Raw genomic sequence first — 16,602 nt, forward strand, 5'->3', positions numbered from 1 at the left:
CTTGGCACAGAATCACGAGCCACCACACAGCTTTGTAGGTTCAAACAGCAATTCTTTATTCCCGATCTCACACCAGCCTCCACACACGTTCAGGGGCAATCCAAAATGTCCGATCCCAAATCCTACTCCACGAGGCTTTTTTCAAATCCCATTTGAATCTCACGAGAACTCAACGGGAACAAGCAGCAGGAACACCCTAATCCCAGCATCAATAATCTTCAACCTCAACTTCCCTAAAACTCCTATTGTCACGCCCTAAACCCAAGAACGGAGATACTTCCTGCAGGAATACACCCTAATCCTGGATCCACCCTGGTGATTGAGCAGGGTCACCTTTCTCAAACACACAAGCAAGGTCGCAGCAAATTTCCAAGGCAAGTCCATTTAACATGGGGTACACTGGCAAGGATTACGATGCGTCATACCTACTTGGTAATGGCCCTCAGCAGGCAGCCACTACCTCTGTGAGCTGAGAGGAAACACAAGGTCTTGTTCTGCTTGTTGTGGTCATAAGGAAGCAGATTGGAAAAGGCAAAACATATTTTTGACTGATTGCTTCTTGGAAATGATCTTCATTTCATAAGGGATGCTAGATTTTGTGAGAAGAGGAGGGAGTTTGCAAGCCAAGGTGGCCATTACAGTTTCTCTCCCTCTAAGTAACTTGTGTTACATCTCTCAGGTTCTGTCTAAATCAGAATTTCTGTGTTTATACCAAAAACATCTTTCATTTTTGTAATACAAAATTTTCTTTAGGTTTTCCAGCTGAAATGCTAAACTGTAGGACATGAATCACCCATTTCCATCTTCCTTTATATATACATTATTAGTAAAATATGAGTTTCTCACCTTAAAAAGAAGCATGAGTTGAGTATGGTGGCACATACCTGTAATCCCAGCTTCTTGGGAGGCTATGGCAGGAGGCCCTCAAGTTCAAGGCCAGCCTATCTCAAAGAAAGAAAAGAAACAGATGGACTAAATTTCTATCTTCTGAGTGCTGATCTCCCATTACCCCACAGAAGGCTGTTCTCTTGTCCAGATAGTTACTTGGGAGGCTGTATTCACCTTTTCCATGTCCAGCTTTCCCATTCACAAGCTGATAGAGTAGCCTAAGGTAAATGCCACTCAGAATGGAGGGAGAGCTGTTATCCAGAAACTGTTGTTCATGGCCCTACAAATAGAACCCAGTACCAATGACAGCTTGTCCTCCTAGGCTTTCTTGCCTTGTATTTGACTGTATTAGCTTTAAAAAAAAAAAAAAAAAAAAAGCTTTGCAATTTATTATGATTTAAAGCTCATTTACTACCAAGCCCTGATACAAATTATTATTGATGGGTTATGCGGTATCTAATTTGCAATATTCTTAACCTAACTTTTCTCAACTATAATAGTGCTTCCTAAAACATAGAAGTGGTACCTTCTAATTCTCGGTTCCCAAACACCAAAAATAATGAACTATTTAAATTCAGGCATTTTTTTGTGTTTGTGTTAAGGTTGTCCAATAGGGTACATTTCGTTATCTACCAAAACATTTATTTTCTGAAAAAACCATATAACTTATAACATTCATAAATAAGTACATTTAATTTACATTTTGAGATAGTATACATTGCAAATGTTTCTAAAACTTGTTTTTAACGACTTAGGATTAAGAAAGACATTCTGCTCTGATATATTTATACACTAGTTTTTTTTTATACTTTCTAAAAATAAATGGTTCTCAGGAAGGATTGATCCTTGGACCTAGCAATCCACAGACTTAGAGGAAGAGCCTGGAAGGTACAAAGAGGCTCTCTGGGAGAGAATGGTATTACATAATCCATAGGAATAGGAATACCAATAATAAGAATGGTTAGCAGTGTGAAATGGCACATATAGATCTCACAAGGTGGGAACTGTGAAACAAATCTGTAACTTTAGTAACATGGAAGTCACTGGTGTCTTTTTACCAAAGCGGTTTAATGGAATGATGGATGAAGTTGGAAACCAGTTTACACAGCAGATTGAGATGGAAGGCAGTATATACAGTCTAATCTATACAGACTGGCTTTTCAAACAAGCTATAAAGAGAAAGGAAAAGGAAGAGAACATGCTTAAAATGGAAGAGTTCTGAGTATATTTAAGTACTGAAGAGAAGAGACAGTGGAAAGGGAGGGCAAAAATTCAGGGAAGAGTATAATGAAGTAATGGATATAGTAGGATCTCTGAAGAAGCAGCAAGGTTGGTATTCAGGGTGCAGTGGAAAGAATGGACTTGAGTAAGAAGGAAAGAATGTTCTGCATGCTACCCCATCCTATCATCTTCCTCAAGCTACATTTTTTTTCTTCTTTATCCATGGGGACATCTGTGCTCAATACATGAATCTTTCTGAACATGGTTTCCCCTTTTTCTTGTTTCTATTTCTGCTCGTCTGGGGCTGCCATGGCAGACCCTCAGAAGGTAGAAGTAAACTTCTGGAAATAAGATGTATATTACCTAGCCTAAGAATTCTTTGCATTATAAATTGGAGTATCTAAAAAAAAGTGTTTGAAAGTTATCTTAAATTTATTTAAATTATAAAGCTAAGTATATGTACTTAGCATTCTAAGGGGTTAGAGTTTTATAAAGTCAAACAAATTGTCCAAAATAAGTTGAAACTCATCAATTTCTGTTATTCAAAATATTCCTAGTTAACCAATGGAAGTGTTTTACTATTTTGCATATTGAGTGCACTTTGAAAAAAAATATGTTTCTTATTGTCAGAGGAGATAATTTTATGCATGCTCAGTGCTTGGATTTACTAGTAGGGGATGCATGCTTCTGAGTCAAATTCATACTCATACTTAGTTGTCATGGTTTCCATTAAGGGGTAATAGCATTTAGTTTTTCATCTTGTAGGTGTAATTTATTTTTTACCATTATACTTAATTGTGAATATACTTAAGGGCTAGTATTTCAAGAAAAATGTAGCTACACTTTATCAACTTTCTTATACTTGTTTTTAAAATTTTTATTGAATGTGCATTCTCAAACATATGCACACATAGAGGAAGTAGTGTATGGAAACTATATGTTCCCATCAACCATCTTCAAGATTATCCACATTCTAACAAAATCCACTATTATGTATAATTATAATGTGCCAATAAATAAATAAGTAAAAATAAAATAAAAAGAGATAGTTAACATTCTCTTTTTTTCCTTATTGGAGCACTTTAAAGCAAATTCTACATAACTTGCCATTCCACTCATAAATACTTAAGTGTGTGTTTATTAGTAAGGGCTAAAACCCAAACTATTATCATATCCAGGAAAATCAAAATCATTTCTTAATATCCAATACCCAGTGCATGTTTAATTTTTCCCTGAGTATCTCAAAAATGCCTCTTATGTACACAGCTTCTTCAAGTAATGATAAAAACAAACTCAGAACACTTCACTCAGGTAGGGGTGCGGTGGTGCATGCCTCTAATCCCAGTAGCTCTGGAGGCTGAAGCAAGAGGATCATGAGTTCAAAGCCAGACTCAGCAACTTAGCGAAGCCCTAAGCCAACTCAGCAAGATGCTGTCTCTAAATGAACTATAAAAAAGGTATGGGGATGTGGCTCAGTAGTTAAACACCCCTGGGTTCAATCACCAGTCCCCACTCCCACTCCCCTCCAGAAAAAAACTTCACTCAATGAATAAGTCTCCCAAATCATCTCTTAAATCTCTTTTAATCTGTAAACTGGAGAATTTAGATATTTTCTGTACTAATCATTAAACATTTTCAAATTTAAAAAATCTTTATAGTGTACTGCAGCTTATTAAAAAAAAGCACAAAGCAAAACAATAACTAACTATTGCATTGGGCATGTCTTCCCATATTTAAGAAAACAAAGCTCTAAATGGGAGAAGCATTTGATATCCAGTCTTGAACCTTTTGCTAATTTCCACGGGTTAAATAGATAGTGTACTTTTGAGGATGAACCAACATGCCCATTGTGAAAAGTTCGAGACAGGGAGGCTGTAGTAGGTGAGTTTTCTACTTTTTCCCTGTTTGCCTCCATCCCATCCCATTGTTAATGTCTGAATGGCTGTTGACCCATCACATAACTATTAGGTGCTGTAGGAGTTCCTCAGTATAAACTTACCATGCGATCATTTGCATGTTCACCTCTAAATTACTTTAGGATTATTATAAATTAAACATTGCTCTCTTGTGCTCTTTATGCTGTGCATTTGGACAGAGGTCAGAACTGCAGCAGGTAAGAGCAGTTGGTGTTTCAATGTAGATTAAATGAAATGCCAATGGTTTTGTTGCAAGTGCTATCACCTTGCTTAACTGATAGTGAACTAACTGGAAGGAAAACCAAATGATATTCCTACTCAAAACTTTCCGAGGAAATTGTGACTACTTCACATCAAGAGATAGTTGTAATACTTTTCTGTACAGGACAGAAAATACTTACTTATCCAGGAGGAAAGTTAAATTTTCTAGGCATACCTACCATGACAGTTTTCTGAAATGGTTTATTGATTCTTTACATTGGTTTATGGCTTTTTTAATTGTAGCTGAAATCACTAACTTGTTATCAAGCAGGGTTTTTTGCTTTGATAAAGCCAGTTATGCAGTTAACCTCAGTATGAGGAATATCATAAGCCTCTGCAGATAAAGGATTCCATGAGTTCATGTGAAAAAATTGGGGAACAAAGACAAAGGACCATTCCTTAAAAGAAAAGGATTCTTTTTAGTTAATTGTGCAGAATATTATTTCAGTTTTTCTTTCTTGTAATTACAGAAGTCAAATGAACTAGATATGTTTTTCAAATAACTACAGCTCTGTCACACAAGACTCATGAATATTGTACAGTGTCTGCAAAGTGCAGCTGTGGCTTGTGTTTTTCCCAAAGTAACAATTATTTAAAATACTCTTTAAGCAGCTTAAATCTAAATTTTATATTGTTTAAATATATATATTTCTAGATTACAATGTAATTGAAATATTCAATTAAAAGAACAATCTTAAAAATGAGGCTCTCCTAGGTCATGTGGTATTTATCAGTCTCCAAAGAGTTAAACAATTGAAGTAACACTAGCTCAGAAGTTAGCACCTAATGTGGCTTAATTTTTAAGAGTTTCCTGCCAGGTGTGGTGGTACACACTGGTAATCCTAGCTGCTTGGGAGGCTGAGACCTAATCATGAGTTCAAAGCCAGCCTCAGCAATTTAGCAATATATATGGCATATATTAACAATAAGCAATCAGTGAGACCCTGTCTCTAAATAAAATACAAAAAAAGAGCTGAGTATATGGCTTAGAGGTTAAGTGCTCCCGAGATCAATCCCCAGTACTGAAAACAACAACAACAAAAAAAGAGTTTTCTTTTCCCAGGAGTGACAGGTCTTGAATGCTAGCTGTTCTCTTTTATCAGGGCGATTTTTTAGACCATTTGTAGACATAAACTAAACTTTTGTAATGGAAAGACCTTTGGAAAAATCTATTCATGTTACTTAGATAATTTGTCATAAACTTAACTTCCATCCCTGCTCCCATATGTTTGAACACCTGATCCTCACTCTTAGAAGAGGGTTGTAGATTCCATTGTAGCTGCTGTTTCCCTTTGGACTGCATGTGTTGTGGAGCCAGTTGGGCCCCCTGTCAGACAGGTGCTGATAGGAATTGTGGGCCTCGTCCATGTCTGTGCCTTGTAAAGGTTGCTTGTTGATCCTACTTATTTTTTACACAACATACATTTTAGCTTTTAATTTAACTTTTACTATGGTATATATAACATTCACTTTTTTATTTTTAAGATCCAAGAAAACATTCTTGGCCAAAATCTAGGGGAAGTTACTGCCACTTTGTTCTGTATAAGGAAAACAAAGACACCATGGATGCTATTAATGTACTATCCAAATATTTAAGGTTGGTATTTTGTTCTTGTTCCTCTACAAAATCAGAGCATTACTAATGTGTTTTTTGTTTTGTTTTCATTCCTTGCTAATGGAAAAAGAACAGGAGCATAGATCAGTAGACAATAAATGTACCTACCAGTTTTCTTAGGCAACAGTAAATTAATTTTTTAAGCCCCGTGCCAATAATTCAAGAAGATAATTCTGAAAGTAAATAATTCACATATTGAGAGTTATCGATTCATAAGATGGAAATGAAAATTGACTTTCTCCCTTAAACCGTAGTTTGATGTGGTTGCAGGGATTGGCTTTACCAAATGGGGAGCTCTCAATTCCTGGAAACTGACTACATGGAGAACCTGGAAACCAGTCACGTTTTCTCAGAGGGTACAAATGTAGCAGAGATTATGGTCTTTAAGGTTGGGACAAGTGCCAAAGCTTTTTTGGTTTTGCTTTGTTTTTAATAGAATGGCTGTAGGCACCACAACAAATCTGTGTGCTGTGAAAAGTTACTTAAATTTAAACATGGTAACAGTTTTAATGTAATCTGGTGAATTGTTTATGATCAATGGAAGTGCACTGTTTGCTTTTTTTTTTTTTTTTTTTTTTACTGTCTAGCCAAGTCTTTGAACAGTATCAGTTACTAATAACCACAGTGTTGTAAATCAAGCACTGTAAGAAGTTTCTCCCTATTTTACTCTTCCTCTGTTTATTTTATTTTATTTTTTTTCTGTGACACTTAATTTATTTTAGAAAAACTTTAACTGTCCCACCTCCCTCAGTTTTGTGAACCAAAGTATTTGTGATCTAGAAGTAGTGAGAAAAAAATGATAATGTTATAAAATTTGCAAAATCATTTACTAAGAAGATTTATAGTTCTTTGGTTTTCACATGTAGAACCATTCAGTACCTATTTCCGACTTGAATTTTTGAGTGTCCTGCATTTAGTGGGTGCATCCTAGGTTCTTTTTTTTTTTTTATTGTTGGTTGTTCAAAACATTACATAGTTCTTAATATATCATGTTTCACACTTTGATTCAAGTGGGTTATGAACTCCCATTTTTACCCCGTATACAGATTGCAGAATCACCTCAGTTACACTTTCTGTTTATTTTAAATGTACTTATTTTGAAACTTAATTATGAGAAATATGATTTCTTAAGATATGTGACTTTGGGTTGTTGTGTTTCTGTTTTACCAGAGTGAAGCCAAACATCTTCTCTTATATGGGAACCAAAGATAAAAGGGCTATAACGGTTCAAGAAATTGCTGTTCTTAAGTAAGTAAAGATTACTTGTCAGTATTTCTACTGCGAAAATCCTAGCATCACTTTTCTGAGTTCTCAAGTTTACTTTATGGGATTTACATCTTCTCTTCATAAAATAAGCAATTCCATGACAAGATTTATTTGTAGCTAAATTTTGGCATGCATTTATGATAAATTCATTTAAGATAAACTAGCAATTGCATTATTGACTAAAAGGGAATATGAGCTAGTAATAAGTTTTTTTAACCTTTATTTTATTTTATTTGTTTGTTTGTTTAATGTGGTGCAGAGGATGGGATCCAGTGCCTCACAGGTGCTTGACAAGCACTCTACCACTGAGCCACACCCTAACCTTGCTAATGGTTTTTGATAGGCAAGCCTAATTGCCCTGAAGAAAGGTGGCACCAATTTACCACCTTTATTCTAGTGCCTCCCCAGCACAGTATTATAATGGGGGGTGGGGAGTCTCTTATTGATTTGAGAGTAAAAAAATGGCATCTCATTATTTTATTCTGCATTTTTTGATGTGAAGTACTTGATTTTTTTTAAGACGGAAGACACTTCTCATTTTGGTCAGCCAGCAGGTGTCATACCTGATCAGGATACTGCTCTGCCCTCAAAGAATTGTGCTGCCTTTATCATTTTCCTGTTGATTTCATAAAAAACATATCAGACACTTAAATTTTGGCCTTTTGAAAGCACATAACACTTATCTCACGGATACAGGCTACACCCTTAGTTTGCTTAATGGATCTGTGGGGCCAGGCAGATTGGTCTTTCCCGTGAGAACTAGTGAACAGGATACATCCACTCTGCCACACAAGGATTTTAATTTTTGCTGAATTGATCAGTTCTGGGGATAAGCAACATTTCTTTTCAGCTTCATGTATCTCTAAAGCCGCCTAGTAATTTCTACAGGATCTCAAGCAGGAACAGCACTATTCAGAATGATTTGTTTCTTTTCCTGCCTGTGCCTGCCAGTACTTGGGCCAATACTTCCCTGGCTTTGTTAACAAATGTTTTTGTGCAACTTGTCAGTTAAGTTGGCTCCTACTATATAAAAGTGTGATTGTCATACTCTCTAGTCATTTAAATTGCAGGAAATTTATAATCAAAGAACTTTATCTAAGATCATCAGAATTAAAACAGTGAGCAGTATAATGAAGACATTGTCAGCTCCACCCGTATTTTCTCAGCAATATGACCATCAAAAATTGAGTATAGCTATGGGGTTTTGCTCTGCTGAGGGATTCAGAAGTAGATGTCTATTGTATGTTCAAAAAATAATAATATTATTCAGCCATAAACAGGAATGAAGTACTGATATATTTTGCTACAATATAAATCTTAAAAACCTTGCACTAAGAAGTCAGGCACAAAATGATTCATTTATATGAAATATCCCAAGTAGGGGAATCTATAGACAGAAAGTGGATTAATGGTTATCAGGAGCTGCAGGGAGAGGAAACGGAGGGAATGGGAGTGACTGCTAACTAGGTGTGAAGTTTTTTGTTCATAAATCCATGGAAGCTGGTGTGATGGCACACACTTGTAATCCTAGTGGCTCAGGATGTTGAGGCAGGAGGATCACAAGTTCAAAGCCAGCCTCAGCCACGGAGAGGCAGTAAGCAACTCAGTGAGACCCTGTGTTAAAATTTAAAAGGACGCTCCCTGGTGGTCTAGTGGTTAGGATTCAGCGCCCTCACCGCCTCTGCCCGGGTTCGATTCCCGGTCAGGGAAGCTTTTCTTCTGGGGCTGGGGATGTGGCTCAAGTGGTAGTGCGTTCGCCTGGCATGTGTGCGGCCCGGGTTCGATCCCCAGCACCACATACAAACAAAGATGTTGTGTCCACCCAAAACTAAAAAAAAAAAATATATTGAAAAAAAAAATTTAAAAGGTGCTGGGGATGGTAAATTACCCCAGGTTACACTTCTGGTACCAAAAAAAAAAAAAAATGTCCATGAAAGTTTTTAGAATTAGAAGAGTCTTGCACAACACTGTGAGTATACTAAAAACCACTGAAATGTATTCTTTATAATAGTTAAAATGGTGAATTTTTATGTTAATTTTATTTTAAAAAAAAAAAAAAAAGCTTCTGTCAGAAACTGTTGGGGCATAGTATCTATAGCTCTCTCTCTAGGACAGCCAGATTGCCAATTGGATTCCTTTTTGTTCTTGATCTGAATTATTCTGTCAGTTCCTGCAGTGGACTGACCAAAAAGGAATCTGGTCCTCCTGTTCCTAAATTTATTCATACTGAACTTCTGTTTTCTTTCTGAATTCTTGGGGATACATATCCTGGATTAATTCACACCTTTGGGTTCTACTCTCATCCCCAAACATTTGAACACTAGGGCCTGGTGCCTCCTAGCAACTGACCCACTGTTGGACTATACCTGCTTTATCCTTTTTTGAACTTGTCCTGGATTATGTGTGGACTTGCAATTGGACAGAGGACAGGGAAAATGGAGTACAAGAGTGGCCCATTTCCTGATTTCTCTGGCTGTCTTCCTACCCTTTCTGTTAATTAATGGGGCAGTAACATTTTTATTTTCCCTCAAGAAACCTGATAGGCTACTCCTGCATGTATCAAGCCAGGAAGCAATAGGGTAGTATATAGGGTATCAAGGGATTATCTTTAGCAAATATGAGACATTTCATCAAAGAAAGAATTCTGTGAGATCAGATTGCAAGTTGGTAGGATATAGATGAGTTTTTAACAATTTTATTTAACTTAGAATAATATATTTATAACCAGGAAGTAGGATAAATTTTTACCATTAGTTTTTTCTTAGTTTTGGGAGTTGAGAGGTCCACAGGGCAGACTACACTCCTCTGTTGAGGTATTCTATGATGAGCTACTTTGGGACAGAACTCAGCCTTTCATGCAGGCACAGTGCCTGAATTTGCATCCAGACTTCCCTCAGGTCAGTATTCCCAGGCAAAGCGAAACATGGCTCCTAATAGCAGAAGTGAGCTCAAAGACCAACACTGGGAACGGCTGACAGACTCTGGAAGAGTGAAGTGTGTTCTTCAGCATAGTGAATGAAGCACACACGCCCTTTGTTTTGCTGATTGCAGTATGAGTAGATGTCTTTTCAAAGGAAATCTGAATTTAGGAAAATTAAAACCTAAAGCCAATTTTTTATGTACAGTGATATATCGTGGCATTATTTCATATGTTGAAAATTAGAAATAATTCCAACTGATTCTTCTTACATAAAATGAATACTTAAATAAACTTAATTGGATGAATTATTTTTCTTAAGTTAAATTATTTCTCCTAATTAGGAAAAAAAATCTCTTTATTAAAGTAGAGATTAAGGAATGCTGTCTTAACATGACAATATATAAAATGAAATGCCATGTCTTAGTAGTGACATATTAGAAACATTTCATTTACAGCAAGATGAAGATAAAGCTAACCTCACTATTGTCATTGATCATTATTCTGGACATAGTAGCTTATGCAAACAAACAAAATTAAAAAGTAAGAGGGCTAAAAATGAGAAGGAAAGTGGCTAATTTTTAAGTTTTTATGGATGATATTGTTGTTATCTACTCAAGATTTGATTGAAAATTATACAAGATAAGAAAAATTAATACATAAGAATATACAACTAGAAAATTCAGAGGAAAAATGAAATCTATTATAAAGGAAAATGAAAAAGAACCATTAGGATCAAAGATTTCTTGAAAGCATAAGATACCTATTAAAAATACAGTTTGCAGTGCTGAAACATGAGTAAAGAAATGATAAAACCCGTTCTTAGATACTTATAAACCTGTCTTCTTACTGAAAAAATGTATAAACAACACCCCCACTAATAAAAATACTAGTGTAAGTTTTCTAATTAATCAAGCTGAGCATAACATTTGTGTGGAAATGTTAAGATGCAAAATAAGCCTTAAAATTCTGAAAAAAATGACTAATATAGGAGGATTTGGGGGGCTTGGGCCATAGCAGAACACTTGCCTAGTGTGTATGAGGCACTGGGTTCGATCCTCAGTACCACATAAAAATAAACAAATAAAATAAAGGCCCATTGTCCATATACAACTACAAAAATAAAATAAGAAGGAGGAAGATTTGCCTCAGTATTAAAGGATATTGTAGAAATATAGCAACTGAAACAATTTTAACATTGGCAAATTATGAGGTAGAAAAATTATAGGCCTATATACATTGAAGGACTTAGTATGTATTCAAAGTAGCACTGAAAATAACAGAAAAAAATCGTTGACTCATTGTTGCTGAGAAAACTGGGTTGCCATCTGGAAAAAAAAAAAGTAAAGTTGACTACCTACCTTAGTTTCATATGTCAGATAAATTCCAGGTGGGTTGAACATTTAAACATAAAGATAAAACTGAAAGTATTCTACTAAAACCTGGGGTGTTAAAAAGTAATCTCTGACTAGGGACACCCTTTCTATGACTTGAATCAGAACTTTTTTTTTTTTAAAATAATTCATGAATTTGACTAAAATTTCTGTATTTAGTTCTCATTTACAGAAAAGTGTTGTCAACTGTAGGGGGAATGGTAAGATTCAGAAAAACACTCTTTCAGTGGACACTGTAATATCTTTGGTGCCTAAACAGTTGGCTGAAGTAAGGGTACTATGTGAGGGCAGATTTTTTTACACAATTTCAAAAGTGTGCCTCTATAGATTACTAATAAAAAAAAAAAACAACACAGGGAGAAGTACCTTTGCAGTGGAAAGACCTAATAAGCACCATCCTAATCAAGTGATGAGCAAACTAAATCATTGTTTGGGGTTTTGGTACTGGGAATTGAACCCAGAGATGCTCCCACTTTATATAGAGACTGGCCTCACAACCTTGTCTAGATTGGCCTCAAACTTGGATCCACGTGCCTCAGCATCCTGAGTAGCTGAGATTACAGGCATGTGTGCCCTGCTGAATCATTGTTTTTGATATGTCATATACTGAACACATAATGAACAGGACCATAATGTCACCTAAGTAGTATTCCTACCAGTATGTTTACCTGACTTTACTCACAAAAAATAGAAAAATCTAAATTGAAAGACATAGAACAGCTGACTGGATTATTCTAAAAGTCATGAAAAACAGCACATTAGCTAGATCCAACATTTGCTCCATGGAGTCCAAATAGATACCACAACCACAATATGTGATCCTCTACTGGATCCTGAATTTAAGCAACTTAGAAAACAAAACACATAAACAGAACCAGCTGGATGCAGTGGTACACACTTGTCAACCCAGCTACTCTAGAGGGTGAAGCAGGAAGATCGCTAATTCCAGTTAGTCTGGGCAACTTAGCAAGACCCCATTGCAAAATTTAAAAAATAAAAAGTGTTGAAGATGCTTAGGATGTTCAGAGGAATGACACCAGTATCAGCTTGGCTATGATGAGGACCTTAGGAATAATGGCAGTGGTAGGAGCGCATACAAGAGAGAGAAAGGGTATTGCCAAATGGGAAGCTAAAGAGTGATTCAGGAGTCAGGCATGCTATTGTCATGATTCTCTCTAAAGATCCCAGAGAACTTCATTAGTCCCTTTTGAGGACAGCACACACAAACACACCCACAATGACTTAAGGACTCCCGGCTAGGCTATACCTCTTAAAGGTTCACCACCTCCCATAATTTCACACTGAGGACCAAGCTTCCAACTTATGAATCTTTAGGGGACACACTTAAACCATATCCAAATCATAGCAAGGAAATAGAAACAGGGAGGAGGCAATGGGTATCTACAAATTGGTGGTGTGAGCATAAATTGGTTCAACTTCTGGAGGGTGATAAGAGTTAAAATTTTAAATCCACCCCTTCTACTTTTAGAGATTCTATCTCACACAAATACCTGTATAGGTGCACAAAGAAATGTACGTGAGGATATTTGCTGTAGAATTGTTTGTAAATAGCAAAAGATGGATAGCAGCTTAAATGTTCATTGAAAGAAAGGCTAGGAATATGGGGCTAGGGTTGTAGCTCAACGATACAGCACTTGCTAGCAAGTGTGAGGCATTGCATTTGATCCTCAACACCACATAAAAATAAATAAATAAAACAAAGGTATTGTGTCCATCTACAACTAAGGGGAAAAAAAGGCTGGCAGTATAGTTCAGTGGTAGTAGTGCTTGCCTTGCATGCTTAAAGCCCTGGGTTTGATCCCCAACACTAGAGGAAAATTACCTACACTCGAACGTCCATTAAAGGACAATGCAACAGACATACTGTGCAGCTGTACAAAGGATGAGACAGCTTCAGAAATACTGTGTGGATAAAGCAAACCTCTAACAGGCATTCTTTAAATGACTAAGGCAAAATGCTCAGCTTTTTTTTTTTTTTTTTTTAAATGTTTCAGTGCTAGGAATTGAATCCAGGGCCTTATGTAGTCTAAGCAAGCATTCTACCACTGAGCTATATTCCTCAATCCAATATCTGTGTACCCAAATTTGCTTTTTAAAAGAGAGGACCTAGGGGCTGGGGCTGGGGCTGGGGTTCAGTGGTAGCACACTTACCTGGCAGGTGTGAGGCACTGTGTTCCATTCTCAGCACTGTATATAAATAACTGAGAAAAAGGTCTATCAACAACTAGAAAAAAATGTTTTTAAAAAGTACATAGGTGCTTGTTAATATGGGTGTGCTTACTTTGTGAAAATTTATCAGCTGAACTTGTATGATTTATTTTTTTCTGAACAGAAAGCATGCATATATATATAAAGCTTACTAAAAATATATACAGAAAATATTTCTGGAGAAGTATATAAAAAAACTTAATATTGACTGTCAGTGGGGAGGGGCATTGGGGATTGAGATAGGACAAAGGCTTTTCAATGCAGGTTTTTGTTTTTCTACATAGATTTCCTATTGAAGAAAACAAGGAATTTTTAATGAAATTTTTATAATAGCATAGGAAACATTTATATTAAATTGTAGCAGCAGGGTACAGATTTGTGGGAGGGTACCGGCTATATATGTAACTTTAACATGTGTTTAAAAAAAAGAATGGGAAGAAATTCAAAGTTAGATTGAACAGATTTTTTTCCAGGGGATGAACCTATGAATTTTTTCTTGCTGCATTTTTGTGTTTTCCAAGTTTTCTGTAATAAATTCACAGTATTTTTCTGATAGACAAAAATGTGACTGACCATTTTTCAAATGCTTTTTACCATTCTTTATAATTATATGGGAATGCCACCATCCCTTTACTCACTTCCCCCCATGAAAAAATAGAAAATTTCACAAATATTGTTGTTCTCTTACTCATTAGTGTATTAACTACAAAGGATTTAAGTGTGTAAAATATGGCCTAGGTCATGTTATTCCCATAGAAGCAGACACTACTGTGTTGACAGAACAATCCAGAAAGAAAAGAAAATTGTTTTACCCCAACCTTCTGCAGTGCCTGTCTTTCCCAGCAGTCACAGCTGTGGTGTAGTCTTGTTTTCTGTAGTAAGGTATCTTAGGCTATTTCAGTTAGACAATAACTCATGATTTTCCTTCTGCATCATCTTTTTTTTTTTTAAAGAATAACTGCACAAAGACTTGCCCACCTGAATAAATGCTTGATGAACTTTAAGCTAGGAAATTTCAGCTATCAGAAAAACCCTCTGAAATTGGGAGAGCTTCAAGGGAATCACTTCACTGTTGTTCTCAGGTAAAGAACTGAACTGAAGGAATGCTGACCAGAGGTATCGTGCCTGGTCATCTTCAATCTGTTCATAACAGTTGTTAATCAGGTGCGGGTTCACTGGTATTGGGCCTGAGGGGGCCCTGAGGTAATTGCTTCTATAGTATTTATACTGGAAAATAATCTCCATTCTCCTTTTAAAAGCTTAGCACAATCTTTGGAAAAACAGTCTTCTTCAAATACTGTGTTAAAAGATAGCCTGTGGTTTCATTTCATTGAGATACCTGAAAGAGGCAAATCTGCAGAAAGTAGAGTAGAGGTTACTGGAGGCAGGGAGGAATGGAGAGTTATTCTTTAATGGGTACAAAATTTCAGTTTGGGAAGATGCAAAAGTAAGTAATAGTAATAAAGATTACACAATATTGTGAATGTACTCAAAGCTATTGAATCATACATTTAAAAATGACTAAAATGATAAATTTACTATTAAAAATATATTACCACAATTAACAAAGAGCCCTCAGGAGAGAGAGAGAAAGTACAAGGGAGCAAAGGAGATACATAGATGGGTCACAATCATTTATAATACACATCCCTAAATGTGTTTGGCTGTAAATATTTTTCTCTGGATAATTTTGGGCCCTGCAGAAACATAACAGGAACTGATGACCAAGTACAACAAGCTATGAACTCTCTCAAGGAGATTGGATTTATTAACTACTATGGAATGCAAAGATTTGGAACTACAGCTGTCCCTACATATCAAGTTGGGAGGTTTGTATTTAATTTTGTGGCTTTTGTCTAAAAGAGATCTCTTATAAAAAAAAAAAAAAGTAAGGTTTTTGTTGTTGGTGTTTTAAATTATTTCTAGATTTCTTCATGTTTAGGGTGACTAAATTGCTGATCCACAGCCTCTTTTAATTTAATTTTTGTTCTGTTTTAAGATAATGCATACACAAGTTAAAAAAAAAATTCAGAGTTCAAAAGAACATGACCTGGGAAGTAAGTTTTTTCCCACTCTCAATAGCCCCTTCAGGGATTCTGTTTTTATTTTTAAAATAAGTGGCACAGCAGTTGTGTGACTCTTACCCAGAATAGCCAAACTGAAATGATGTATTTTATGATCTCTGTTAGCAAATGATTCCCAGTGTGTTAAACTGTGACCTGTCCTTCACCCAACCCTTTGAAGAAAGTGGTAGAGGACATACTACCTAGGGTAAAGTAGGGTAGACATCATATCAATAAATATTTAGATTATAAACCTACATTTGGAATCCTGCTAACCAGCAGAGATTATGTTCCATAAAGTAATTATTCATGTGAGTTAAAATTGTAGTTACAGGTTGGAAGTGATCCAAGAGTTGTCATGCCTTATGTCTCAACCCTTCATCTTAGCAAAGATAAAATTTAGGCTTAGAGAGGTCAATCCAAACTCATTTGTTACATAGCTATAGTTCTGGAAATAGATCTTTCTTGACTTCTGGTCCATTTATTTTAGCAACTAACTACACAAAATTGCATTTGTTTGTGTGATTTTAGAAGCACAAAATGATGAATTCTATCATGTATTTCTTTTACCCTTTTTCCCCCTTAGTTCTGGGGATAGAACCTAGGGATCCTCTTCCACTGAACTATATTTTCATCCCTTTTTATTTTATTTTGAGACAGGGTCTTGCTAAGATGTTGAGGCTGGTCTCAAACTTGCCAACTACCACATGCTTCAGCCTCCCAAGTAGTTTTAAAGCAGTGTTGTGAGGATAAAAGTACAGGTTGAGAAGTCAAGCTTGGATTATCATCCTTATTCATCTGTAAAAAGGAAATAATACCAACCTTACAGGAC

The 16,602-nt window shown here is 36.0% G+C and overlaps 1 protein-coding gene across 1 annotated transcript in view; it reads left to right on the forward strand.

Moving 5' to 3' along the window:
• The window catches only part of Pus7 (pseudouridine synthase 7), a 50,381-nt gene that overhangs the window by 15,243 nt on the left and 18,536 nt on the right, over positions 1-16,602 (forward strand). The window contains exons 6-9 of the mRNA XM_077796719.1: positions 5,772-5,883; positions 7,072-7,149; positions 14,661-14,789; positions 15,411-15,536. Of these exons, the coding sequence (XP_077652845.1) occupies positions 5,772-5,883; positions 7,072-7,149; positions 14,661-14,789; positions 15,411-15,536 (445 nt within the window). The remainder of the gene's footprint in view (positions 1-5,771; positions 5,884-7,071; positions 7,150-14,660; positions 14,790-15,410; positions 15,537-16,602) is intronic.

The sequence above is a fragment of the Urocitellus parryii genome, chromosome 3, assembly GCF_045843805.1.
Source record: "Urocitellus parryii isolate mUroPar1 chromosome 3, mUroPar1.hap1, whole genome shotgun sequence".
NCBI classification, from domain to species: Eukaryota; Metazoa; Chordata; class Mammalia; order Rodentia; family Sciuridae; genus Urocitellus; species Urocitellus parryii.